Below are 27013 nucleotides of genomic sequence, written 5' to 3' on the forward strand. Positions count from 1 at the left end.
CTTTTTCTGTAAAACACGGATAATTTGGAATTGTTGTGAAGAATGAGGTAAGTGGAAATAACTATCAAAACATTTGACACATAGATGTTCAATACATTTCTTTTGGGTGAAATGTATGTCTGTGTACATACATACATACATGTGTACATATATATAATCACAAACTACAGAATATGTAAATATACATATGCATATACACACACATGCATATATATAGTTTACACATGTAATTTGCAGCTTTATAAACAGCCTTGGGAACACTTAGCAGTCAATTTAGAACTGCTCCATTAAAACAGATTAATGCTTCCAAATTCAAAAATGTCTTAAGGTCCTGGGGCACCTGGGTGGCTCAGTTGGTTAAGCATCCAACTCTTGATTTCGGCTCAGGTGATGATCTCACGGTTCATGGGTTCGAGCCCCACATCAGGCTCTGTGCTGACAGCATGGGGCCTGCTTAGGATTCTGTCTCCCTCTTTCTCCCCCTCCCCTGCTCACTCTCTCTCTCAAAATAAATAAGAATAAACTTAAATATTTCAAGGTCCTTGGGAAAAGACATGGTAGATATTTTTACTATCTCAATTTGGGGAGAGGGTGGCTTAAATGGGACTGAATTTTCTTCCCACTAATTTTTCTTTCAACTAATTTTAAGTAATAAAATATCCACAACTATTGCGCTTGAAATACTTTAAAAGGAGGCTTACTACCGGTGAGAGACTATTAGCTAGTATCTCTGCACTTAGCTGCCAGGGAACCAAGAAGTGGAATGTATACTTTCCAAGACCTAGAACTGTGTCCCCTTGGACTTAATTTTGTCCATCTGCAAAGTGAAAAGGTGGGCTTATTCACTCTCAAACACAGCTGCACAACAGCAATCACCAGGACTGCTTCAGTAAACAGAGATCCTTACACACCTTGTCAGATTTAATGATTTCAAAACTTTAGCAGTGGTTTCCAGACATTCGTAGTTTTAATTCTTTAGGTGGCTCTGATAATCAGTTAGGTTTGGAACCTAGACGATTACTTACTCCCTTTTGTGCTCCTGAAAAAGAACTGGCATTTGGGAGCATATACTGATTTCTATGACCTGTGGCCATTAATCATCTTGCTTCCCTCCCCGTTTTGCAACATTTATTATACACCAGCTCTACAGGTGTGTTAAGAGCTTTAGTAATGAAGTAGCAAGAGAAGACAATACAGTTTATGGTATGATAAAATGTATTTTGTAAGATATTAGTTATGTACCGACTATGCATTTACAAAATACGACACTTCAAAACATTCTGCATACAGAACTTACAGACCACATTTATTTAATAACAAGATGTCCAGATCCTTAGGAAAATGTATTTAAAGACTTACTACAACAAAATTTCAAAATCAAAGAACAAAAATATTAAACAAATTACTTCATGGCACAGGACATCATAAACTTGTGTAACACAGCAGGCAGATTTTGTTGTAGAAACAGGATGGAGGGATATCTAAACAAAAAAAAATTCAGGGAATGGGTATTCGTAAATTTCTGGTTAACTGAAGCTTAATAATACTAAGAACCAGGGGTCTTTGAGCATCAATTTTACTTATAAAAATATAAACCTCCCAAAACATTAGAAGTATATTCTCCTACCTTTACAATTCTGAATGAGGTCGTTCATTTGTTAAATATCTGACAATATCTGGTTAATTTCCTAAACTTAACTAATGATGTCACCCTTGAGATGGTGACCCTGTTGCATTTCCTTGTACATTTTTTCTCTAATAAATCTAGGGCTTATGACAGGAAAGATAACTGAAACACACTTCAGATAAAAACTGGTCTGAGATACTTCATTCATGAATAACTCAGCAAGTATTTATTGAAAGCCTACTACATTTCCAGGTCTCAAAAGAGCAAGACAGACACAAAGCCTGCCTCCAGAGAGCTCACCATCATGAATATCACAGGCCAAGCACTGTTTCTGAATCGCTATGAGCCTTTCATCTTTTAAAAGATTTGCATAGATATTGATTTGCACTACTGACTTATCATAAAGGGAATTCTGAAGTTGTTGTTGACACAGCCTACACTTTGCTTTCTCACTTTGTCTTTTGCTCCTTCTGACAATGTCAAGTATTTTCTTTTCCTCTTCAGTACTCTACAGCATACCCTCTGTGATCCAGGTGGCTTTTTCTGTGACATTTGCTACAGCCTTCTGTTCCCCTTCACGGCTGTCTTTTGTTCTTTCCTCCTTATTAGAAAAGTGGTCACTGCGGCTTCCCCAAGATTCCCTTCCTGACTTCTTATTCACTGGAATGACTAAACATTTCCTTAAATGTTGGGTCTTTAGTAAGTATAATAACCAGCATTTCCAATAAGCATTTCCCAGAGCTCTGTTACGAACTCCAGATCTAATACTCTCTTCCTGAATGCTATTTAGAAATATCATCCTCAGTAAGACAAGAGTTTCTTAAAGGATCCTGTTTTAAAGGCTGTATTCAAAGAGACTGATAAAGGATACATAACTCAGCAAAGGACACTTCTTTATTCTCAATTTTTACCATTACAAGTATTGGATTCTGCAAGATCATAGTTAAAACTGTTTGGTGCGCGTTATCAATTTTACGCCTAAGGGCTAGAACAAAAAAAATTCAATTTGGGGACTTCTGACATAGCTCAAAAGTTAAAAAACATAAATGACAAAAAGTTAAGATAGCTAAGTATTCACCGGTATGTCTATATCCTTTGTCATAAACCACATACAATTAAGAATTCAACTATTTTTAAATCTGCAAGTCAGATGCTATCAAGCAAACTGCCACGTACGATCCATAATCCTTTAGTTTTTAACTCAAATAGGAAGATTCAGTCAACTTTAATTTTCTAAACGATCTCAGAAAGAGTTCTCAGAAGCATCCACCACTTACAAAACACAGCTGGATAATCCATTTACCCCAAATGAACTACGTGTGTGTGTTGTGAGGTAGCAACAAGACTATGACCTTCTGTGGAGATGGCGCCCTCTGTGCACAAGCAGCCCCTCCTCAAAGGAAGAGTCTGGATAACAGGAAGGACAGTCGCCCTTCATTGTTTCATCGACTACTGGTGTTCTCATAGTGTTTCAAATGCTTGATTTCACTCTCACGACGATACCAATATTTATTTATTTGGAAAGGTAATCCTATGTTCCGAGTAGCGGGTATTAACAACTTCCAACACGATCTCTAGGAATAATTCGCAGTTCGGAACCGTGCTTTAGGAAAACATTTCCTACACAAACAAACAAAACATAAAGTTAGGTATTCAAAAAATGACAAGTTGTCTTAAACATTGCAACAACTATTGTTAATACAAGAAACAATGTAGTACACAGTAAGTCGGTCTGGAAGCTCAAATATCACCAGAATCCAACTCCATGCTTCCTAACGCTCGTTCCCATTCCTCTGAAATCTTCACAACCCAACCAAATATCTGAAAATTTTAAGTAAGAAACACTAGCCACGAAAGTGCTAACACAAACACTCAGCAGATAACAATGTAATTTAAATTAATCATCGAGACTTGCTAACTGAACACACGCTAAAGTGTCTAAGGACAGAACAAAGAGTAAATCTAAATTATAAATTACCACAAATGACAAACGTTTAGAAACCTGATCTGACCTATCTCTGCTCAACTGCTTGTGGAAATTTTCTCCACGCTCCATGAAGTGTACAATTCAACTTTTAAGAGTAATACATCAGGCAACAAGTTAGAATAAGTGGCAACTCAAATTAATATAAACTGCTGAACATTTACAGAGTAAGAAAAAATAAAACCTTTAAACCTAAATTTAAAGGCATCTACACAATAAAATGGCTCATGATTTTCAATAAATGACCTTTTTAATTTCATAACACTATATACTTAAAACTACCGATTTAAATAAAAATAATTACAATTTTAAATCCCTCTTCATTTTCTCTATAGCTGAGTTTCAATTTCAAAGCCTTATGAGGGCAATATAATTTTGTTATAATACATTAGTACTTTAGTATATAATAAACTGAACTACTACTCAAATTGAGATCACATTGATCACATCAGATTAAAGCGTGATTAATTTTAAAACACTGTAATTAGACTATACACCAAAAAAAAGGTACATCTGGATTAGGTACAATTAGATGCAAGTAATTAATTATAGTTAAGTAATTAATTAAGGTACAATTAGAGTATAAACCAAAAAAAGGTACATCTAAAAAGCATAAAACTACCTGTTAAAAAGTTCAGGATTGCTTTTACTCTGCTTGCTTGTTAGGACATCAACACATAGCCCTGTAGAATACTAAGTTTGAAGCTCTGAGTGTGAACTAAGTCCCCTGAAATTTAAATGACTGCACTTCTTTGTAACAGTAATAGCTAGCCCTTACTGAAGGCTTCAAACTTTTAAGTGCTTCCCAGGTGCCATCTCACCACCACCTTATACAGGTAGGTCAAAATCATTATTCTCATAAGAGTACAATCTTACCTTCAGACTCTTCGTTCAATGTATTAAACACCTTTAATGCTTATTAGTGAGGTTTTTCTCTTGTAGCTCAAAGCATATATAGCTGATACCCACAATGAAACAAATTATTTCTCAGATACATAGGTGAAGACTGCTAGATAATCCCTAAAAAAACAGCTATTAGCCTGGAGAAAATCTAATCAAGTCTCATTAGAAGGAATTATCAATTGACAGAGCCCCACCCACGTCTTCATGGTTTCAGATAGATACTCACCAGCAGTCTGTGCAGGATTTATTCCTATTCCATCTAGAAAGTAAGTTGTAAAACCATCTAAGTTGTTTTATTTCTAAAGATAAAATGGTTCAATAGTAACAAGTAGAGATTTGCTGCTACTGTGTATATAGGCACAAGCCAAACAATTTAAATCCAAAAACATGAATGACAAATCTTTCAGGTAAGTTACCTGTTGAAATCCATTACTATTATGCGTTTACATACACTGTTGGATTAGATAAGAACATCTGTCAATGAGACGATCCTGATGAATTCCACCGAAGATAGTTTATTCTATCACACCACACACAATGTAAAATAAAGTCAAAAGCACCTTAGATATGTCATTAATCATTTTCATATTGCTCCTGAGGCAGACAATCTTAGGCCAGAAGAGCCCACAAAATCATTTAATTCAAGTTGCAGTGACACCTGATAAAGTACACAAAGCACTTTCGTAACAACTATTCATTTGTAAATCTAAAACTTTCTCAGGAAAGTAGGCTAGCTTTCTTTTCAAGCAGAGCAAGACTTCAATGTGACCACAGGCAGAATGTTTCAGAGTGAGAAATTCTGTGTATCTAAACTAAATCATGCTGCTGCCCATTAAACCCATCTTCTCTTATTAGGCTGTCTTAACTGTACACGAACCATCGGCCAGCACCCATAAGTATTACCTTCTACTTTTGCAAGATAGTGAAAGCCTTCTAACAATCTTTACTCATCTTATTTCAGTATTTTCTCGCAGGGCTAGTTCCATCACACTTCTGACCAGTACTCTAAGGTATTCAGAATTTAAACTATAGATCTAACTGAATAAAATCCTCATTATTTCCGCCCTAAAAGAAATAGTGTGCTGTCAGGAAAGCAGTAAAAAGCTATATACAGCAAAGGTATATCCCCCACCTAACTTCCCATATTCTAAAAGCATCTACAACTTATTAAACAACAACACACCTTGTTAAAAAAAAAAAAAAAAAAAAAAAAAGGAAAAGTTATTTTTAGTAATAATCTGGCATGAAGTGGTTAGGACACAAGACACTGTAAAATGCTATACAATACCAAAAGCTAAAGAAACTGAAAAGAGCTCATTATAGACAATAACCTTGACTTCGTGTTTATAATCATGTATATCATTTATGTTGATATAAATTTTGTTTTTTTGTATTTAACTCGATTTTAATTAATTTAGCCTTTTAAAACAATTTGTATAGCTCTCAGGTAATGAAGTTTTAAAATGAATTCTTACCATTGGTAATAATTGCACTTGTTGCTGCAGGAACTTTAAACTAAAAGGAAGAAAACGGAAAAAAAAGACTTCATACATACATGTACAAATGTATATAAGTAAAAAATACACACACACACACACACACACACACATATACACACATATAATCTACAAAAGATGGTTAGCAAGGATGAGGTACATATAATAAATTCTATTATCCTCAAATGTGATTTGTATTTTAGGATAAGCAATGTCACCAAAGAAAATACTGTAATTTTGTTTTAGTTTTAGTGAACAGTATTATTTTCTAAATACTGCATTTCACTGCATCTAGGACACCATGGATCGCAAAATGCACCTTATTTTATGCAGTACAAAAAAGGAAAAACACGGTCAATGAATTTATGACCTGATGATTATCTACTCTTCCAGATTTAGATACATTACTTTTATCATACATAATTCTCTTGCATAATCAAAAATAAAAGCAAAACAATTGCTCAGAATATTCCTAAAAGTTATTTGTAGAAATAGTAACGTCAAATAAATGCTCTCTTGTGTTTAATGGAAGACCAAAGTTCAAATTCTTTCCTCAAATTCTCTGTATTTAATGTATTGCTGACTTAAATTTCACAGGATTGCAATAGTCTAATTATGCCACCAGGAAATAACAACTAAGTTCAATTTGGTGTGCAGGTGATGTCAACTAGACAATTATGTGACTGCCACTTGGCTAATAGTGACAGGAAGACTCTGATCTACTTCCAGAGGTGTAAAAAGGTGTGTTTTCTGAATCAATAAAATGTGGTATGGAACTTATTGGTAGCTAAAGGGAGAATTCTTCCCTTAATGTTCTGGAGACTAGTAGTGGTCAGAATGTGTTCATATCCTCATAAGTTCATTCATTTATCTAACAAATATGTATTAAGCACTTCTATGCTATAGATTAGTTTTACAGATATTACAGTTGAGTTTTGTGATCAAGTTTGGAAAACACTAAATTAAATAATATAGTTTATTTAGCTCCAAGAAGGAAATGGTGAGTGAAGTGTTTCCCACACTCTTTCACTGATTCTAGGTTTTCATGGGTTTGTTTGTTTTTGGTGGTTTATTTTGGTGGTCTGGGAAAAGTACTCTAGGAAATGCTGTTCTGGGTATTTATAATGGTCACATATGCATAGTTAAGAAAAACAACTAAATGCTTATTTTAATTTATAAATTAAAAACTAAATGCTTATTTTAATTTATAAATTAAAAACTTAATGATGCATAAGGACAACAGCCTACTACTGGATTACGTACCTAATAAACACTTAACTTTACTGTCCATATGGTACATTCTTAATTGTAAATGTCCTTTCCAGGATTTAAAAAATTTAAATAAACCTCACTTAAAATAACTTCAAAATATGCTTTAACACATAAATATTAGAATACCTCAGGGGTGCCTGGGTGCCTCAGTCGATTAAGCATCCAACTTTGGCTCAGATCGTGATCTCACGTTTCGTGGATTCGAGCCCCGTGTCGGGCTCTGTGCTGACAGCTCAGAGCCTGGACACTACTTCAGATTGTGTCTCCCTCTTTCTCTGCTCCCCACCCCCCCCTCCCCCCCACCTCACGCTCAGTCTCTCCCTCTCTCTCAAAAAATGAATAAACATTAAAAAAATTAAAAATAAATAAAATAAAATACCTCAAAACTTATTTATAGGGATTGTAATACTTACTAAAAATTTGCACAAACACCCAAATCAATTACAGGGCATCTCAGATTTCTAAAACTTTAGAATTACAAAGTTTTAGTTACTCTACTATTTGAGTCTTAGATTATGTCCATTTTAAGATAAGCTGTGCATTTTAGTTATATCCATAGCAGCAGCATATTTATGAACATTACAAACCATAATTTTTCCCTTCTTCAGAATGCAGAAACACGACAGTTAAGCAGTTAATCTGGGGCAACAGCACCCACGATGTAAAATTCAGCAACTATTACGTTCGTTCTACATTACTGACAAGTTTTCTTCTGTATGTAGGATGTACTCCATGCTTCTAAGTTTCCATTTCTTTTCTTCCTCAGACCCTGTAAGTCTAATTTAGGATGTTAAAAGGTTATTCTCAGTTTTTGACAACTCACTACTTAGTTAAATTAATTCTTAGTTATACTGGGGAATTTTCTTATTTTTCAAAGAGATTTGAATAGGGATTTAAAACAGACTCTCAGTTTGTCAAGTCAACTCTTGTTCTCACTAAAAGATCCTACAATGTCTCATCTTGTGAAAGACGTTCTCGTTGCTGCTTGAAGTCATAACCTTTTTAAATGTGGAACATCCGTGATTCCTAACAGTTACAAGGTATCTTAAAACCTTAATAAATATATGCAGCTATGCGAAGTTTGTAAGTTTATTTTCTATTGCGTGTCTGTTATGAATTTATACTTTCACCAGAAGACCAAGTTCACAACAATGCCTCTGCCTTACAAAGAACCACATAACTACAAAACACAAGAATAAAATATTAATTATAGCTCAAACGGATCTACTTCTTAAGGTCCCAGTTTGTGGGATCTGCTATACCCCAGGACCAGGAATATTTCCTACAAGTGATCTGTGCAGCAAAAAGTAACACTGATGCTGTATTCACATTTGTTTCCTACTTTTATTTTACTTATTCAATATGGGTGAAGAATAGATTAAAATGGACTGCAAAACAAGTACTACCACTTTTCAGTTTAATTCTGAATGAGTGATAAATGATGTCAGTGGTCCCTGACAAGACCAGCGATGACAGGCTGGCTGATCACCCATGAATAACAAGTTCAGGGCAGGACTGAGGAGCAAGCTGATTTCTTACTTAGTTACTAAAATTATTTTTCTGTGACCATAAACTTTTTTGAGATTGTGAATCAAAATGTTTGGATTTGAGTTACTCCAGATTTGTACAGAACTTTTAACTTCAAAAACTATTAGTAAATGTTATTATATGTTTATTCAAAATCACTTAATTAGATAGAAAGGACAGATGTTAACCACTCTCATTTTGCAGATTATAAAATTTGAAGAGAAGAGAAACTGAGAGGCTTGCCCTTGAGTTAAAATACGTTTACAGACTGCCGTGTAAAATAACGTTGCTGTTTAAAAATATTCCCCTATTGGGGCACCTGGGTGGCTCAGCCCACTTAGCAATCGACTTCGGCTCAGGTCATGATCTCGTGGTTCATGTGTTCAAGCCCCGCGTCAGGCTCTTTGCTGACAGCTCAGAGCCTGGAGCCTGCTTTGGATTCTGTGTCTCCCTCTCTCTCACAAAAATAAACATCAAAAAAACAAAAAAAGAAAGAAAAAAAAATTTCCCGATCACCAAACCTTCCAATTTCAGTAAAACTTCTCCTGAATTTCCAATGGTTGCATTAAAATACATGTGTCGATTTAACTCATTCTGTATCTGTGTCTTAACTTCCACTCCATTTACATCTGGTAAGTTGGGCTTAACTTTTTGCTACCATAAACCTAGTAATGAATTCACACAGAAGTGGCAGGTCAAAGCGCATGCAAAACATAAAGACTTTTGAGAGACACTAAGCTGCATTCCATACAGGTCGCTCCAATTTCTCTACTTACTTCCTCTGCCGCAAACTTTAAGACTGCTGTGAAAGGTGTACTTTCAGGAACACTAAGTCTGCAAAAGAAGAATTAAGAAGAATTTTTTAAAAAGCTCCTGGACAAAGCGGTCTAGTGAGGCTAAAGGCTGTCTATTTTGATTGTACACGATGTTCACTAACTTTATTTTTTTTTTTTAGTCTTTATTTAGAGAGACAGAGACACAGAATGCGAGTGGGGCAGGAACAGGGACAGAGGGAGACACAGAATCCAGAGCAGGCTCCAGGCTCTGAGCTATCAAAACAGAGCCCGACATGGGGCTCACAAATCGTGAGATCATGACCTGAGCCGAAGTCAACACTTAACCAAGTGAGCCACCAGGCGCCCTTAAGTGTCCAAATCTTGGTTTTGGCTGAGGTCATGATTTCAGGATTCATGGGAATTCACTGCTCTCCACACTAACAGCTCAACATGTAAGCTCTCTCTCAAAAGAAATAAATAAACATTAAAAAAAAGTTAAATATTGTTTTCCTACAAATTTTAAGAATTTCATTTAATGGTACCCAAGTACTAGTTACCCTTTATTTTGAAAAGAAACCAGAATAATTACCCCTACATACACGTTATACATATTTTACAGACACACACACGTACATGTATATATTATATATACATGCACGCTACATACACACCGAAGAGTAGGTATGCCTATTAAATCCATTCAGTTACCCATATTAACTGAACTGGTACAATGTTCCAGGCACTCTTACAGATACTACTACTATCCTCCTGTCCTTTCCCCCTCCCTTCTTCTCACTTTTTTTCTAGAATATTTACACATGGATGAGAATAATCCAGCATAAAGGGAGAAACCAAAGATGATGAGAGAGGGATCTCTGGAGTCTATCTACTTTAATCTTGAGAAGACTGAAATAAATGAGATCTAGAGCCCAAGAATTACAACAGCTGGCTTTTCACAGGAACAAAGTCATGTTTTCCTTTGTAATAAGATGGTGGACAGAAACTATGGGCTGAGGTTTTGTCCATGTGGTGATGGAAAGATGAATTTTTTCTGACGGCTTCAGAAAAAGGCAAAATAATGTAGAAAATGTGAATAGAAATTTCTTAAAAATCCTTGCAGAGAATAAAGGAAAACAAGCAACCTTGGGACATGTAGTACAGTGTTAGGTACTACCGGGCACAGTTAGGAACTTTACATCAGGCTAATTGTGTAATTTCCTCTAAAAACTTCAGCTACATACAGAGAACACAGTGGTTGAGTTCAGACTCAGCGTGTCACCAAGCAAACCGTACTGGGAAGACGAAGACACCAGAAGTGATGGGAATGGACCACCAGGGAGTGACTAGACCATGGCCTCTAGGAGAGTAAAAAGGAAAGGAGTGGTGTAAAGCACGGAGGAGAGGGTAGTGACAGATTTAGAAAGAAGTCTGATCAGTGAATTAAAAGAAACATTTTTTACAGAAGAGACATACAAGCAAGTCATATACAAGAAGAGAGTGTGGTCAGCCACAAGAGAAGACTTGAAGGTGCCACTTTAGAGCTGCAGCAGTTACTGAAGATCTTAAGGTGCCAGGTTGTGGTCATGAATATTTAAGACAAGGTGGAAAAAAAAAAAAAAAAAAAAGAAAAGATCCATCTGGAACTGAAAGGATCCAAAAAGCTTAAGGCCAGAAGCTGCATGGGTCACAGGTAACTAAATCACTCAGGACGATGACAACTGTTACTGTTCAGTGAGGTAGACCCTGATATTGATTACATTAAGTATGCTTAAAACCCTATTGAAGTCTTGGCTTTTGTTATGAAGCTCTTTGTAGCAATAACCTCAATAAGGTTTATCGAAAATCATAATAAGTTTCCGGCGAGTATGTAGTTCAACCTGGGCCAAACCATCCTACAACTGCTAAAGGAGAAAAAAGGGCCTCGCATGGACAAACTGCCCAGGTTCTGCATTTGCCACTCCTGCTGATTATTCTTTATTAAATCCCAACATACGGACTGTACGATTTGAGGCTCATTACTTTGTGACACCCGATGGCTGAGTCACTCACACACTGGAGATCAGCAGTCGGACAGTAATAAAACGTTCAAGTAATTTCCGAATCTGGATTGGGTTGTCTTCCCTACTTCCTGTAACAGCTGGTCAAAGTGGTAAAAGGCTTTTCCAATCATGAGTTGACAGGCACTGTTTAAGGACCCCAGCAGATCATCTGAGGCCCGTCTTCAGTCCTCCCGTTCCATCGCCCAGCCGGGGAGTCCCTAGAGAGGTCAACTATCGGCGGAGTCGTTCCCGTCACACAGCCCGGCGGCCTCGCGCCGGGGCGAGCTGACACTCGGAGGAGCGGGCACGGGATCTCTCCTCTCAGGCTCCAGGAAGAGCGAGGGCGGGAGAAAGCGGCGAGATGCAGCCTGCCCGGGTGGGAGAGGATCTGAAAACTCGGACCCAGCCAGCCTGGTCCCGCCCGGCCCGCCCCGGCCCCGCTACTCACACTTTGTAAGGCAGCCGGGGGTCCGACGTCAGCGTGATTTTAAAGGAAACCTTCGACCTGAGGAGGAGATCCGGAGACAGTTAAAATCGCGCAGCGGGACCAGAGATTGGGATTGGGATTGGGATTGGGGTCAGTAAACACTTACATGGTGAAGCCGGTCCGGAGACCTCCCGCCAATTCCGCCGGGTATCCCACTTCCTCCGCGGTGGCGCCGTCGCTACCTCCCCACTCAGGGCCACGTCTCCCTCCGCAAACCGGGGGCCTCCAAAGATGCTGTTGTCCAAGGCACTGCCTGAAAATGGGCTTCTGTTCCTCGTGCTAGGCGGAGCCTCCAAGTTACAAAGAGCTACTGTTTTTGCATTTAAAGCTCTAAGACTAAGGAAGAGATGGTATGGAGGAAGAATTTTCTAAATACAGTTATTTTCTGCTGTAGTTTCAGTCGGGCAATGTAAGTGTGGGCAGAGGCGGTGGGGCTCTAGGTCCCAGCTGGCAGGATGGGGCGGAAGTAAGGGCAAAGAGTAGGAGGGTGCAGAGCGAGGAGTCCCGAGGGGCGGGGAGGTGGGCGGGGTTGGGAGGGCGGTGTTCCACGAAGCTGCTAAGGCAACCTGTTCGCGGAAAAACTGGTGTGACGAGTTCAAGAAGCTGGAATCATCGCCCCGCTTTAGTGTTAATATTCTTCTGTCTTTCCAACAATGCAATACTGTTACATCTTATATTTCCATTTTTTCCCCATTGCACTTTACAATACCGACGTCTGATTAATTTCAACAGACAAGAAAGTAATCAACTTGGTGAGAAAGACTAGATCCCTGAACTAGAAGAACTTGGATTGTAGGTGGGAAAAGCAATCCAAGAACGGAATTCCAATAGTTTGTTGTGTGATCTAATATGATTACACCAGGGAGCTAGATTGCCGATCATCAGCATATTTATTCAGTTTAATAACAAACTCTGAATCCTTTCTATGCAGCAGGTACTAGAGCTAAACGCCGGGGTTGCTGGAATGAGTTAAGATAGGTGCCAACCCTCTACAATGTAACAGAACTTCTTGTATAGTGAGGACAAAGACTGTATGTCCTCTAAAATTTACTACAAATCTAAGCATCTGTGTTTGCAAAATAAACATCCCTTTCACAATGTCTGTAGTGCCCTATTTAAGAAATATTGCAATGAATGACAAAATAGGAAACAGGTAGGTACTAAAATAATGAGGAGGTCTAGTTTATCTTTAGGATATTGTGTTAGGTTTTTTATTTTTATTTTTTTTATTTTTTTTTCAACGTTTTTTATTTATTTTTGGGACAGAGAGAGACAGAGCATGAACGGGGGAGGGGCAGAGGGAGAGGGAGACACAGAATCGGAAACAGGGTCCAGGCTCCGAGCCATCAGCCCAGAGCCTGACGCGGGGCTCGAACTCACGGACCGCGAGATCGTGACCTGGTTGAAGTCGGACGCTTAACCGACTGCGCCACCCAGGCGCCCCTGTGTTAGGTTTTTTAAAGAGAGATATCCAAGAGAAACAGGGAAGCAACTGCAATAGGAATGTTAAACACCAATTTCTTCTTTGCCATAATTTTCTCATCAAAGTGCTCTTCCGTGGGGACATCTCCAGGCAGAGAGAGTGCTGACTCTTGACTTAGGAAAGAAAGGCTTCAATGGTCTCATGACAGTCATTGTCTTCTTCACTTATAAAAATGTGGATCTTACCATAGAGAGATAGAGGCAAATGTTGACTGATAGATTTGGGGATCCGCAGGTATAGCATTAATAGCTGAAGCTATGGGATTATTTAGTATGACTAAGATTTTTGAGAATGGCAATAAGGAGACACTACTGATTCTGTCTACCTGGTGTCAGATAGTCAAACATTGAAGAGATCTGAGTTCATACTTACAGTCTCTAGTTCTAAGAATACATGTCATGTAATTTTAAACAATATTTGCAACTTGCTATTTATAGTTTTGTTTCTGTTCATGTATAAAAACATGTGGCAAACTCCTGAAGAGAAAAACATATTTTGTTTAGACAGTATGACTTCGGTACTTATATTCTACTGCCTCTTCAGAAAACATATTAAATATATATATATTTTTTACCGTTTATTCATTTTTTGATAGAGACAGAGAGTGAGTGGGGGAGGGGCAGAGAGAGAGGGAGACAGAATCTGAAGCAAGCTCCAGGCTCTGAACTAACAGCACAGAGCCCAACGCGGGGCTCGAACTCACCGGCTATGAGATCGTGACCTGAGCTGAAGTCGAACGCTTAACCAACTGAGCCACCCAGGCGCCCCAGAAAACATATTAATATAATATATCAAAAGAACAGGGGGAAAACACTGTGCTCAAAAAGATATTGAAAAGCACCTATTCCTAAATGTCTAGTATTCTTTCCTGCCTCAATACCCTAACTCTCTTACCCATATATTTATCTCCTCAGAGTCATAGCATAATTTCTAGAGCCTTATGAGTTTTATTTTTCTTGATACGAGAAAAGAAATGATAAATAGATTCATTTTTACTTACTATCTTTTGTTGTTGTTTTTTTTAAACTTTGCTACGGCATTTAGCAAAATTTGGCAAATATAACAAAAGAAGAACCTTATTTACTGCAACGTTGACATGCTGAGGTACATTTAATGACTGTAAACAAAAGCAAACTCTGGATTTTAGGAGGTAATTGGCAAATGCAACATTTTAAGACAACAAACAGCATAAATGGCCTAATGTGTTTTGGAAGGAATCCAATTTGTATCATGTAGAGGCAGAAATGATTGTAGAGTGCACAGTGTGACCATATTAGAACTCATTAAATATAAATGAAACATATTAATGTTCTGTTTGCAAAAGCATATTAATTTCTCATTAAGATTTGGTCACTGAGACACTTTGAAAGTATTAAAACCAGTGTCACATATTAATTATATAAGAATTGTATCAGGGGCTCCTGGGTGGCTCAGTCAGTTAAGCATCTGACTTTGGCTCAGGTCATGATCTTGCAGTTTGGGAATTTGAGCCCCACATCTAGCTCTGTGCTTACAGCTCAGAGCCTGGAGCCTGCTTCAGATTCTATGTTTTAGTCTCTCTCTGCGCCTTCCCATCTTGCACTCTGTCTCTCTTTCTCTCTCAAAAATGAATGAAAAATTTTAAAAAATTACAAATTGTATCATCACAGGACCATAAGAATATATCAAATCATTGATAAAGGTAAATATAGAGATAAAAATAATATGTTATTACTATAATGGCGGTGGGTAAATTCTAAGTCTACTATAAAAGTCCAAAAGAAAAGAATTAAAAATAACTATAAATAATGTTAATGGATACATAATATAAATAGATGTAAATTGTGAAAACCAAAGCAAGAAACAGCCATTGAGAATATTCTCTTACATTTTCATAGCATTTTGTTCTTTTTAATGTTTATTTTGAGAGAGAGAGTGTGTGTGAAAAGGGAAAGGACAGAGTAAGAGGGAGACAGAGGATCTGAAGTGGGCTCTGTGCTAACAGCGGACAGCCCGATGCGGGGCTCAAATCCATGAACCGTGAGATCATGACCTAAGCCAAAGTCAGATGCTTAGCTGACTGAGCTACCCAGGCGCCCCATATTTTGTTATTTTTGAAGTGGTTTTACATTCACTGCCTTATTTGATGTTTACAATAAACCATACAAAGCATTCAGAATGGAAACTATTATCTTTCTTTTAAAATAGGAAGATAGGGCACCTGGGTGGCTCTGTCGGTTAAGCATCCAACTCTTGATTTTGGCTCAGTCATGATCTCAGTTGTGAGATTGAACCCCATGTCCAGCTCTATACTGACAGTGTGGAGCCTGCTTGGGATTCTCTCTCTCTCTCTCTCTCTCTCTCTCTCTCTCTCTGCCCATCCCCTGCTTGCACTCACTCTCTCAAAATAAATAAGTTAACATTAAAAAAATAAAAATGAGAACCAAGAAGAGGTATGGTTAATCCCAAGATCACACACATGGTTTGTGAGAGAATAGAGAAAAAAGGAAAACGTAGTTATTGATATCTCTTTACAAAATTTATCCTAATTTGATCCTATATGATGTTTATTTATAGTATCAATTATCTACATATAAATCATTGCATTGATAAATTCATTTGATGAGCTTCTCAAGGAGTTCTACTCAGTTTTTATTTCCAGTACTTAGAATAGTATCTGGCATATAGCACTACTCAATCACTATTTTTTAGTGAATTAAGATTAACTTAAAAATGTTAGAGACTGGTAATGCGTCCTAATTGCAGTCGTGTCCTTAAATTTTATTACCTACAATCCTAAATGCTCTTAATGTAGTAGATTATGCATTTTGATTCTTGCATTGTTCTTGAGGCTTATCTATTCAAAGGAAAGGACTACTCAATTTAGTGCTACTGGTGAAAGCTGAGGTTAGACAAGGCTAATTAAAGATTCTTATGCAATATGATGATATAAAGCCATTCAAATAAAAAAAAGTGTGTGAAAATCCTCACGTGTTCCCTCACCATTACTTTGTGTGACCATGTTTATTCTGAGTCAGAGACCCTGCATTAGAAATCCCATTATTGACCCTTCTAGGAGTATATAGTTCTTCGGGATGAAGGATTGCTCTTTGATATTAACCTTCCTTGCAACTTTCATGGTGGTGGCGTGTAAAGCGGGGTAGTGAATGAACTAATGACAAATTGCCGTGGGGGGGTTCTGGGTTTGGTCTGTACAGGGCAGGGAAGCAAGTGTTCTACTTGGTGCAGATATAAATGGCTCATTCCTGTTACCCTCGTCACATCTTCATGTGTTCTCTTCACCCCCTGTAGCCATTTGAGCTGGTGACCCTTGGTGTAAATAATATGATTTAGAGGAAGCATTCGTAGTTGGAATTCCATTGGCCAAAAGAACCACATGAATACTTAAAATATGTTTTGAAGTTATAATGTAGAGATTCAAAATCTTAAAGGCCCAAATAACTATGTGAAAACCTAACCTATTGTCCAAGAGTTATGTCATGGAGAGGATTTGCTTTGAGAAGTTTGACTTGATAGAAATACTGTAGATACTAGAATGATCTAATCTAAATTATTCTAAAATTAATTGCTACAGAATTTAAGTGTTCCAAGTAGCAATTTTAGAAATCTTGCTAAGGGCATCAGCTGCCTGCTGTGACCACATTGTCATTGCCTGCAATTCTGAGTGCCTTTTAGGTATGTCTGTTCACATTGGTTTAGTTGATTCCATCCAAAATCTACACTAATTCCTTTAATATTTCCTTTTGTTCTCATTCACAGCTTTCTCTTGCTTTCTGAGGCATTAGAATAACTTGTATCTTAAAAACTTTTAATTTTTTAAAATTGTGTGTGTGTGTGTGTGTGTGTTTTATTTTTTGTTTTGGGTTTTTTGGGGGGGAGGTTCTTTTTTGGGTTTGTTTTGCTTACTAGTTTAATGGTGGACTTATGATGATAAATGAACAGGTCACAAACTTGTAATTGATGAGGATTTTTTTCCAGAAGCTATCAGACTATTATAGAGAAGTAGAATATTTTTCCTGTGTCGTAAGCAGTAATCGGGAATATGATCTCCTTCGTTTACAGGAGAATGAAATATAGTTCCATCTATATCCTACTTATTTTGTGACTACCAAATAAAATTTGCTCATAAAGTTTTATTTTTCCTACCAGCAAAAACAGTCTTTACTTCCTAAGAGATTTAGTATATCCTGGCTTTTTTTTCCTTTTTTTTGGTCCTGACTCATTGTTAACATGAACTTAAAATTTCTGTTACAAGAAATATATGCCATTCTAATAGATATTTGCATAATGTAATTTTTCTCCTGCTCACTTCTAGGTCTCTTCAAATAATGCTCATGAATATAACAATTTTAATTTAACTTCTAGGTAGCATAGATGTTCAGTTAAAGACATATCCAATATATCTTGTCATAACATAAAATTCAAACACTGTTCATAATACATTAAAACATTTCTTACAGGAAGCATCATATGGAGTGTTTTATTTATAAACTAAGTGATATCAGAGAAAAGTATTAACTTTGATGCCAATTATAATGGTACAAGCTTATTATTATTGTCCACCTTCCTGGACTATTTCTCAATCCTCAGGTTATGCCTCAAGAGCTATTAAACACACATTTATATTTCCACTTGTATTAATCATGTTTTCTGTTTTCCATATTCTGTGATATTTTGACATCTTGAAAGTCTTGCTGCTCATGGAGCCCTTTCAGAGCTAGCCAATTCTTAAAGCTAGCAAAGGCCTCAGCTGGGAGCACACCTCTCATCTACAAACCGGCCAATCCCCAAGAGCCTATACCCCAACCAACCCCTTATCCAGCTCTTAACACACCAGCCACGGTATGCTGTGCCCTAAATCAGCCCAGGTACCAGGCAACTAGAGACGACCTTTATAGCCCAAAGTAGCTAACTCTAACCTGTTTGCCCTACCCTGCCTTGCCTTTCCCGTAGAATCCCAATAAAGGCTCTGGCCTAAGCTTTCTCCCTTGCTCCTGCTTCTGCCTCCTGCCCCAGATCTGGTATTTTCCATGTGGTCCTGCATAGCGTGATATGTCTCCTTCTCTTGAGAAATGTAGTAAAAATCTTTCAATGACATTAGCCTGTCCATGTCATCACTCAGTCACCTCTAGAAGTTAAAATCCTACGGGCACAATATTGGGAACACTGCTAAATAGGCTCGTTTATATTTTCTTTAGTAAAGGAATAGCGTAGTTGATTATCTGGTAAAATTTCCAAACTGGATTTCAGAATGGATTTCAAGAAAGTATAGTGTTAGCAATCTCTAATGCAGCCTCTTAATTTTCTGTGAAAACACTGATGAAGGAAGGCATACCACAAAACGGGAGCGATGACTGCAGAGCAATTTCACTGGATACCAGTCAATAGTAAGCATTTTCTTAAAGACGTTGCTTTAGTCACAGAGCTAATGGGGGTTACAATGATAAATACAACCCATGGTTTGTGCCCGCTGCACATCTAAGCCAGAAGATACAAACAGAAGCAATAGGAGGGGGGCTTAGCCCATTCTCCTATTTTTTCTTAGTTGTTAAGGAGTTAGCTAGGTCCCTGAGCATTTAGTTGTTCAATGTCTGTACCAACTGTCAGTTATAGAAATCTGTCCCGGGGCGCCTGGGTGGCTCAGTCGGTTAAGCGTCCGACTTCGGCTCAGGTCATGATCTCGCGGTCCGTGAGTTCGAGCCCTGCGTCGGGCTCTGTGCTGACAGCTCAGAGCCTGGAGCCCATTTCAGATTCTGTGTCTCCCTCTCTCTCTGCCCCTCCCCTGTTCATGCTCTGTCTCTCTCTGTCTCAAAAATAAATAAACATTAAAAAAAAAAAAAAAGAAATCTGTCCCCTCTGCTGCAATGTTACTATGCTTTCTAAAGGGGTGTTTTCCTTGGGAGAGTAAGGAACCCACATATTTTCTCTCCTAATACCAGCCCTGGAGAAGGGACTAGTCTCTCCTACCTCCCTCATCTCTGATTTGAAAGGTATTTGCCTCTATTTATTTCTTCTTTAAAATTGTTAGCTTAATCCTACAATTGGTCCAGACTGTCACAAAAGATAGGGGGGAAAATGCATTGTTTTCAGGAAGCTTCTGTTTTCAGCCCTGTAGTATAAACCATACCTAAGGCAAGAGAGCACAAGTTCCTAGCTAACATCTTAGAGGAGAAGAAGGGAGAGTTAGGGGGCAAAAATAACAAATAGAAAAACCACCAGTAATGTACTCTGCCCCAAATGTATAATTAAAATTTGTAAATACTGGGACTTACTTTTCAGAATAACAGGAACCAGAAACTCTGGCTACTGTAAAGTCACCTAAATAATTTGGATGGCTTGTGATGAAAAATTACTTTTGAACTGGATCAAGATCTTAGATCACAATATCTCTATCCATATCTGTATCTATATTTATCTATATAGATATACACACATACGCATTTATGTAATGTTTGTATATTATGATATCATGTGTTTCATATGTACGTGTGATTAGACACAAACTCACATAAACGCCATCCAGGAACACAAGCTGTCTTGTCCTTGGAGTACAGTTGAAATCTCCGAGGAATCTCTGAAAGGAAGAAAGGATAGAATGGGTAACGGAATCCAGAGCTCAAAATGTGCCCATCAGTGTGCTGTTGCTAAAGGAGATGGTTTAGAATATCCCAAAGCTGGAGCTTGCAATGAGCATAAGAAGCATGGAGCTTCGCAGCAAGCGATAGAGCCAGTGACGGAGGAACCAAGCAAGGAGCATAGGGTAAGGGCACCACCCTCTTCCTATGGAGAATTGAGTACAGGTTCTTAGGAGAGGCCAGGGGTATTAACTTAGGGACTGGGAATACCAAGCAATGATGGAGAGATCTTAGGCTCAGAAGACTTGTTCTGGTGCAGCCCATCTATTACATCCTACCCCAACCTGAGCCACTGGAGAAAGTCTTCAATAAAAAAGTAAAGCACTGGGTGTTAGATGTAAGTGATAAATCACTGGATTCTACTCCTGAGGCCAAGACTACATGTATGTTAACTAACCTGAGAATAAAAATAAAATAAAAAGATAAATCACTCAGAAACAGTCTAAACTACAATCCTGATACAACAGAGATTTAAAAGAGAGGCATCAACCTCAACCATAGAAGGAATCAAACTTAAATAAAAACACATACATTACTTGCATGGTCCAGGGCAAGTAGGGACTTGCTAGGACTAGGCACTAGGACTCTTGAATGAGGTAAATAAAAACCAATCATCTTTGGACACATGGCTCTTAATTCAGGGCACAGAGGTACTGATGGAAAGAAAGAGGCTGTTAAAATGGCCTCACAAAATTATAAGAGAAGGAAATAAGCTACCAGGAGTGAAATTCAAAAAGAACAAGTCAACAGCCTCTCAAGAAATGGAAGAGTTAGACTAAGCAACAACAACAACAAAAATCACTCTAACTCAAAAAGAATAGTTATGCACAATGAAAAGAGAAATTTGGAAAATACAAATAATGAATTCCAAAAATAAAAATTTACTGATTAAACTGAATTTAATAAAAATTTACTGACTAAACTGAATTTTTAAAAGAAAGGAAAATAGAAATAAAATCAGTTGAAATCATAATTAGTTAGCTAGAACTTCTGCTTCTGATCATAACAGAATAATAGGAACCAGATCTATTCCTGTGAATTAAACAACTAGAAAACTAGATAACATATATAAAGCAATGATTTACGGGTATTGGAAAACAGGGAGGGTTCGTTCTCTGGTTGCCACAGCTTGCCACTTCTAAAACACAGCATAGGGAGAGGAACTCGAGTAGATCCCAGTGGTCTCAAGGAGCTCAGGAGTCAGAGATCAGAATCCAAGGAGTCAGAATCCCTAAGATCTATAAAGGGTCTTTCACTGAGTTCTGATCTGCACAGGCACAACCAGAAATTCCTCAAGGCTAGGAAGAGGGGCAGAGGGGGTGTGGACTGAAAAGCGATAAGCCTAATAATTAGTGCCTGTGCTCACAAAGAGCTGAAAGTAAGCAGTGTTCCCACCTACCAAATGGAAAGAGTTTAATACACAGTCCGTTAGGTAGAATCTTCCAAAGGGTTATGCCTTAGTAGTAGTTCTAAATTAACTTTAGATTAAATACTGAACTTTACCCACATCAACAATCCTTAAAAGCAAACATCAAAAAGATTGAATTGATTCCAAGTAATTTACTTATATGCCACAACATCATCCAGGATTATTAAAGAGTATAGCCAAATCTAGCACCCAGAAGGTTCAGCATCCAATAAAAAACTAACAGGCATTCAAAGAAGCAAGTGAAAAAAAATCAGTCAATAAAAACAGACCAAACTAGCAGACATAATGCAATTGGCAGGTCATGATCCTAAATACTTGTTACAGGGGGCGCCTGCGTGGCTCATTTGGTTAAGTGTCCAACTTCAGCTCAGGTCATGATCTCACGGTTCTCGAATTTGAGTCCTGCATCGGGCTCTGTGCTGACAGCTCAGAGCCTTGAGCCTGCTTCAAATTCTGTCTCTCTCTCTCTCTCTCTCTCTGTCCCTCACATGCTCACTCTCTGTCTCTCTCAAAAATAAATAAACATCAAAAAAAAATACTCGTTACATTTCTGCATAAATTCAAGAAGATAGAGGAAAACATGAATGTGACAAGAAGAGAAATGGAATATGTATCTTTCTGTCTAACTATCTGTCTGTCTTTCGACTTCCAGTAGCATGATAAATAGTTCTCCATCCCCTCACTTTCAATCTGAAGGTGTCCTCAGGTCTAAAATGAGTCTCTTGTAGACAGCATATAGATGGGTCTTGTTTTTTTTTTTTGTTTTTTTTTTTTTATCCATTCTGATACCCTATGTTTTTTGGTTGGGGCATTTAGTCCATTTACGTTCAGTGTTATTATAGAAAGATATGGGTTTAGAGTCATTGTGATATCTGTAGGTTTCATGCTTGTAGCGATGTCTCTGGTACTTAATCTGTCTGTCTTTCTCTCTATCTCTCCAGATGAAACATCTGGATGAAAATGACAATATCTAAAATAAAAATCTTACTGGTTGTGGTTGACTGATTAGACACTGCAGAAAATGTAGCAAAATAAAGCACATAAAAAATGAATAAAACATCTGTGACCTATGGGAAAATATAAAATATATATAAGAAAGAGGGTGCTATCCAGAAGGTGATGGGTACAGAAATTTATTTGAAGAAATAATGGCTGAAAAGTGTCCTAAACATAATGAAAATTTTAAGTCCAGGAATCCAACAAGTTCAAAAACCCGAGTAGAAGAAATAAGGAAGAAAGAAACAAAAAGCAAGGTACAGAAAAATCAAAGAGCTGCAAACCACAAATAAAGAAAATCAATGTTAAAAGCAGTCAGAGGGAAAAAAAAGGGCACATTATATGCATAGCAACACGGATAGGAAAACCAGTCCACTTTTTGTCACAAAGTTTGAGAGCCAGAACATGATGGAGTGGCATCTTGAATGTACTGGGAAAAAAACAAAAAACAAAAAACAAACCCTGTCCATTAAAATACTGTACCCAGAAAATTCTTTCAAAAATGAAAGTGAAATGGTGAAATGGAGGTTTTTTTCAGATAAACAGAAGCTGCAAGATTTCATGCCCAATAGTCCTGCATTCCAAGAAATACTAAAGGAAGTTCTCACAGCAGAAGTAAAATAATACCAGCTATCGGAATGAAGTTTGGATCTATACAGAGCAATGAAAAATGCCAGAAATGATGGGTAGGTGGGTCAATACATGACAGTTTGTCTAACGTTTAGATATTCTTTAAAAGCTATTTGTTCAAAGGAAAAACAATAAAAACTTGTGGTGTTTGTAGCATATTCAGAAACAAAGTCCTTTAGGACAATGAGCGGTGGGTAGGGAACGGAAGCATAAGGCTCTTTCAGTATAAGTGAAAGGGATATTACTTGAAGGTAGACTGTGATAAATAAAAGAAGTATGTTGCAAAAGCTACAGCAGCCACTAAAACCAAAAATAAAGAATTATAGCTAATGAGCCAATCGTGGAGATTAAATGTAATTGTAAAAATTCAGTAAACAAAGAACAGATGTGATAAACGGAAAACAAATAATAAGGTGGTAGATAGAAGCCAAACTATTGAATGTAAATGTCCTAAACATCAATAATCATGCAGAGATTAAGATAAGCCCCCGCTGAAAATAAAATGGGAAAATTTGAGATTACTATATAGCAACCTGCTGAAAAGAATTCTAAAATAATTCTAAAGGAATTGCTAAATGTATACGAGAGACTATAAAGCCCTAATATAAGGCTATTTAGCTCATGAATGTTGTTTAAGATTCTATTTGGGAGGAATTTACACAAATGTTAGAGAATGAGAAATCTGAAAATTTGGAAGGAATGCAGTTGTTGTTTTGTTTTATTGTGATTTCCAGCATCATAATGTGTTAAGGATTGGGTGGTGATCATTTTTATAATTTTAGATTTTGCCTGTAGCTAAGCGGGAGGAAAAAAGAAATAGTTCATCTGTTCCATTGTTGGGATACTTTCCAGATATGATGAATTTCCAAGCAAGGCTCTTGACTTAGAATAGCTTCTAAAATTGAAAGTTTTTGGACTGTTGAGAATTTCTTGACCAGCTGCTTGGCAGCTAATGGATGATAGATTCAAAGATTTTTCGAAGGATTTTTTTTTTCTTTGTAGCGAAGTAAACAGATTTAAACATTTGGCTAAATAGTATAGTTTGGACTGAATATAAATGACACAGAATGAATCTTAATTGGTTTTATATTCTGGGAGCTATGGAAGTATGGTCTAGCAGTCTGAGATTAGGAACACAAGCCAAAATTATTAAAATTCTCTGGCTACAAAGATATTAGTTACTTTGCCTTCTAACACTTTCTTACTTGCATTTCCTGAATTTTTATCTTTCCTGAACATCATACAATTTTGTTTCTTAATAGTTCATCTGCCCTGATAAAATCCAATATGGATGTATATTGCAATTCCAAATGTTCTTTTCTCAAAATTTTAAGTTTCTCTCCATTTTGGAGTCTTAAAATGAATCACAATTTTCAGAGGAATGAGACTTACACTTCATGACTTGTTTACAGCGTTTAGAAAGCTTTTATTAAGACGTGTCCTATTTACCTTTTAACTACTTTTTATTTTTTTTCATTCTTTTTTTTTTTAACGTTTATTTATTTTTGAGACAGAGAGAGACAGAGCATGAACAGGGGAGGGTCAGAGAGAGAGGGAGACACAGACTCGGAAATAGGCTCCAGGCTCTGAGCTGTCGGCACAGAGCCTGACGTGGGGCTCGAACTCATGAGCTGTGAGATCATGACCTGAGCCGAAGTCGGATGCTTAACGACTGAGCCACCCAGGCACCCCTTAACTACTTTTTAAATTCCCTGCTATTTGCCAGCTATTAACTAGGTACTGGTAGTTACACCTTGAAGAATTGTTACAGCCATCAAAGATGTTACACTCCTTGCAATGACCTCTTTAGGCCATTGTAAGACATGGGACACCACTGTCATAGGCAAAATGAGTTTTGAAAATGATTTTCAATCCTTTTTTTTTTTACACGTAAATTCTACAAGTGAGTAGGCTTTTAATTATGTTCTTAATTTTAAGAAAATGTACCATGTTTTCACTCATGCTTGGGCTAATTGCAGCAAGATCATAATAAATCAATTATTTAAAGATTTAGGGGTAAAATCAACTTTTAGTAAAAAAAAAAGAACAAACAAAAAAACCATGCAGGGCGCCTAGGTGGCTCAGTTGGTTGCGGATCTGACTTGACTCAGATCATGGTCTTGCAGCTTGTGTGTTTGAGCCTCGCCTCGGGCTCTGTGTTGACAGCTCAGAGCCTGGACCTGCTTCAGATTCTGTGTCTCCTTCTCTCTCTCTCTCTCTCTATCTGCCCCTGCTTGTGCTCTCTCTCAGAAATAAATGAATAAACATCAAAAAAAACATGTTATTTAACTTTGGGTGAACAAACTACAGTTTTCTGCAACACACATTCTAGCAAATATGATTTCCTGTAACAAATATTTTTGGCGACAAGTTTCAAGTAGCAGTTCTTGGAATCCTCATTACAAACTATGTTACAGGAAATACTTTGGCTTTGGTGGTGAGCAGACATCGACATATGGACTCAAAATATATTTTTTTAGATGTATAGTATATATAGCCACACATATTACTTTGTTAAGGGAAAATTAAAAAATAATTCTGCAAGTCTCAGTCTTTATCGCCTTGATTAAAAGGAAAGTAAAAATGAAATAAATAGCTTTGGCAACTGGTCATCATCTATGAAGTAAAGTTACCGCAAAAATCAATTTAAGTACATGTTTCTTTAGTATTTCAACTGACCAGCTTCTCTTTCCGTGTGAATTCTTTTCACCCAGTGCAAAGTGACAACAGTGTGATAAGATGACACTTACTAAAATGCTTTCACTAAAGAGACTGTTTTTAGGTACCTGGCATGTAACTTTTTAATGTCTAAATATGAACAAACTTTTTGCAATCGTAAAGTATGAAAAAGTAAATAATCAGTTCATAAAGCACATGCATGATTATTTTCTCTCATACATGATAATGTCGATGTTGTTCTCATTGCTTTTTTTATTCTTCAAGACATTATAAGAAAGTATAAAACTAAGTTTCTTAGATGGCTTCCATGATTTATCATCTTTCTTTTTTAGCAATTTAATTGAGGTGTTTCTGATCGATTCAGATTAAAGAAGAAAGAAAACAGAGTTGATTATTCTTCAACTGGCAGGACATCATTGTAGAAGACAAAAGACAAAATATAAGTAGATTTAAATGTATGCTAATATGTAATTATTCACTAATCTTTTTCCTAATTGGTAACAAGGCATAATGGCTAAGTTAGTGATTATTTTCTGAAAAAACCCCTTTTAATACTTCTTAGAAAATAGGGAATCATGGCTTATAGCTTCTGGCTTCAGTTTAATGTCTATCTGTGACCAAATTAGAGAATATGAAGTTCATGAATTTCTTTTCCTCACTGCTGTGACTAAGATGACAGCTTCTGGAACTAGACAACTAGCTGCAAAGTCTTGTCTCTAGCATAGTGTTTTTCTAAACCCACTAGCACTCATGTGAAACCTATCTAAGAGTAATGTTTTTAAGCATGTAAAATAAAATTTATGGGATTACAAAAGGAATCAGCTATAAAGACACAGAGATACAAAAGCTTTTTCAAAATGTATTCTATTACATTACATGTGCTTCCTGAGTACATTATGTAACAACGCAGTGCACTTAAACACATGCGGGATAAAATTAATTTTATTTATTGATGCATAATTTGCATATAAAACGCATAGATTTTAAGTATGAAGTTCAGTTAGTTTTGATAAATATATACATTTGCGAAGCCAGGACCTCCTGAAGATA

At 37.1% G+C, this 27013-nt stretch overlaps 1 protein-coding gene across 1 annotated transcript; it reads right to left on the bottom strand.

The window, feature by feature from the left end:
• Positions 1-1197: 1197 nt before the first annotated feature.
• UFM1 (ubiquitin fold modifier 1) lies at positions 1198-12548 on the bottom strand. Its single transcript, XM_058686791.1, has 6 exons — positions 12218-12548; positions 12073-12129; positions 9586-9643; positions 5990-6029; positions 4741-4773; positions 1198-3247 (listed from the first exon to the last, which is right to left on the bottom strand). Coding segments are annotated over exons 1-6 (258 nt in total). The 5' UTR covers positions 12220-12548; the 3' UTR covers positions 1198-3179.
• Between the last annotated feature and the right edge of the window lie 14465 nt (positions 12549-27013).

This window comes from Neofelis nebulosa, chromosome 1 (assembly GCF_028018385.1).
Source record: "Neofelis nebulosa isolate mNeoNeb1 chromosome 1, mNeoNeb1.pri, whole genome shotgun sequence".
NCBI classification, from domain to species: domain Eukaryota; kingdom Metazoa; phylum Chordata; class Mammalia; order Carnivora; family Felidae; genus Neofelis; species Neofelis nebulosa.

Excerpts from the sequence above, each read along its gene's own strand:
- UFM1 (XM_058686791.1), bottom strand. Across the intron at positions 9,644-12,072 it reads CCCCGGCTGCCTTACAAAGT|ACTTAGTGTTCCTGAAAGTA; the intron begins GTGAGTAGCGGG and ends CTTCTTTTGCAG. Across the intron at positions 6,030-9,585 it reads TAAAGTTTGCGGCAGAGGAA|TTTAAAGTTCCTGCAGCAAC; the intron begins GTAAGTAGAGAA and ends TCTTCCTTTTAG.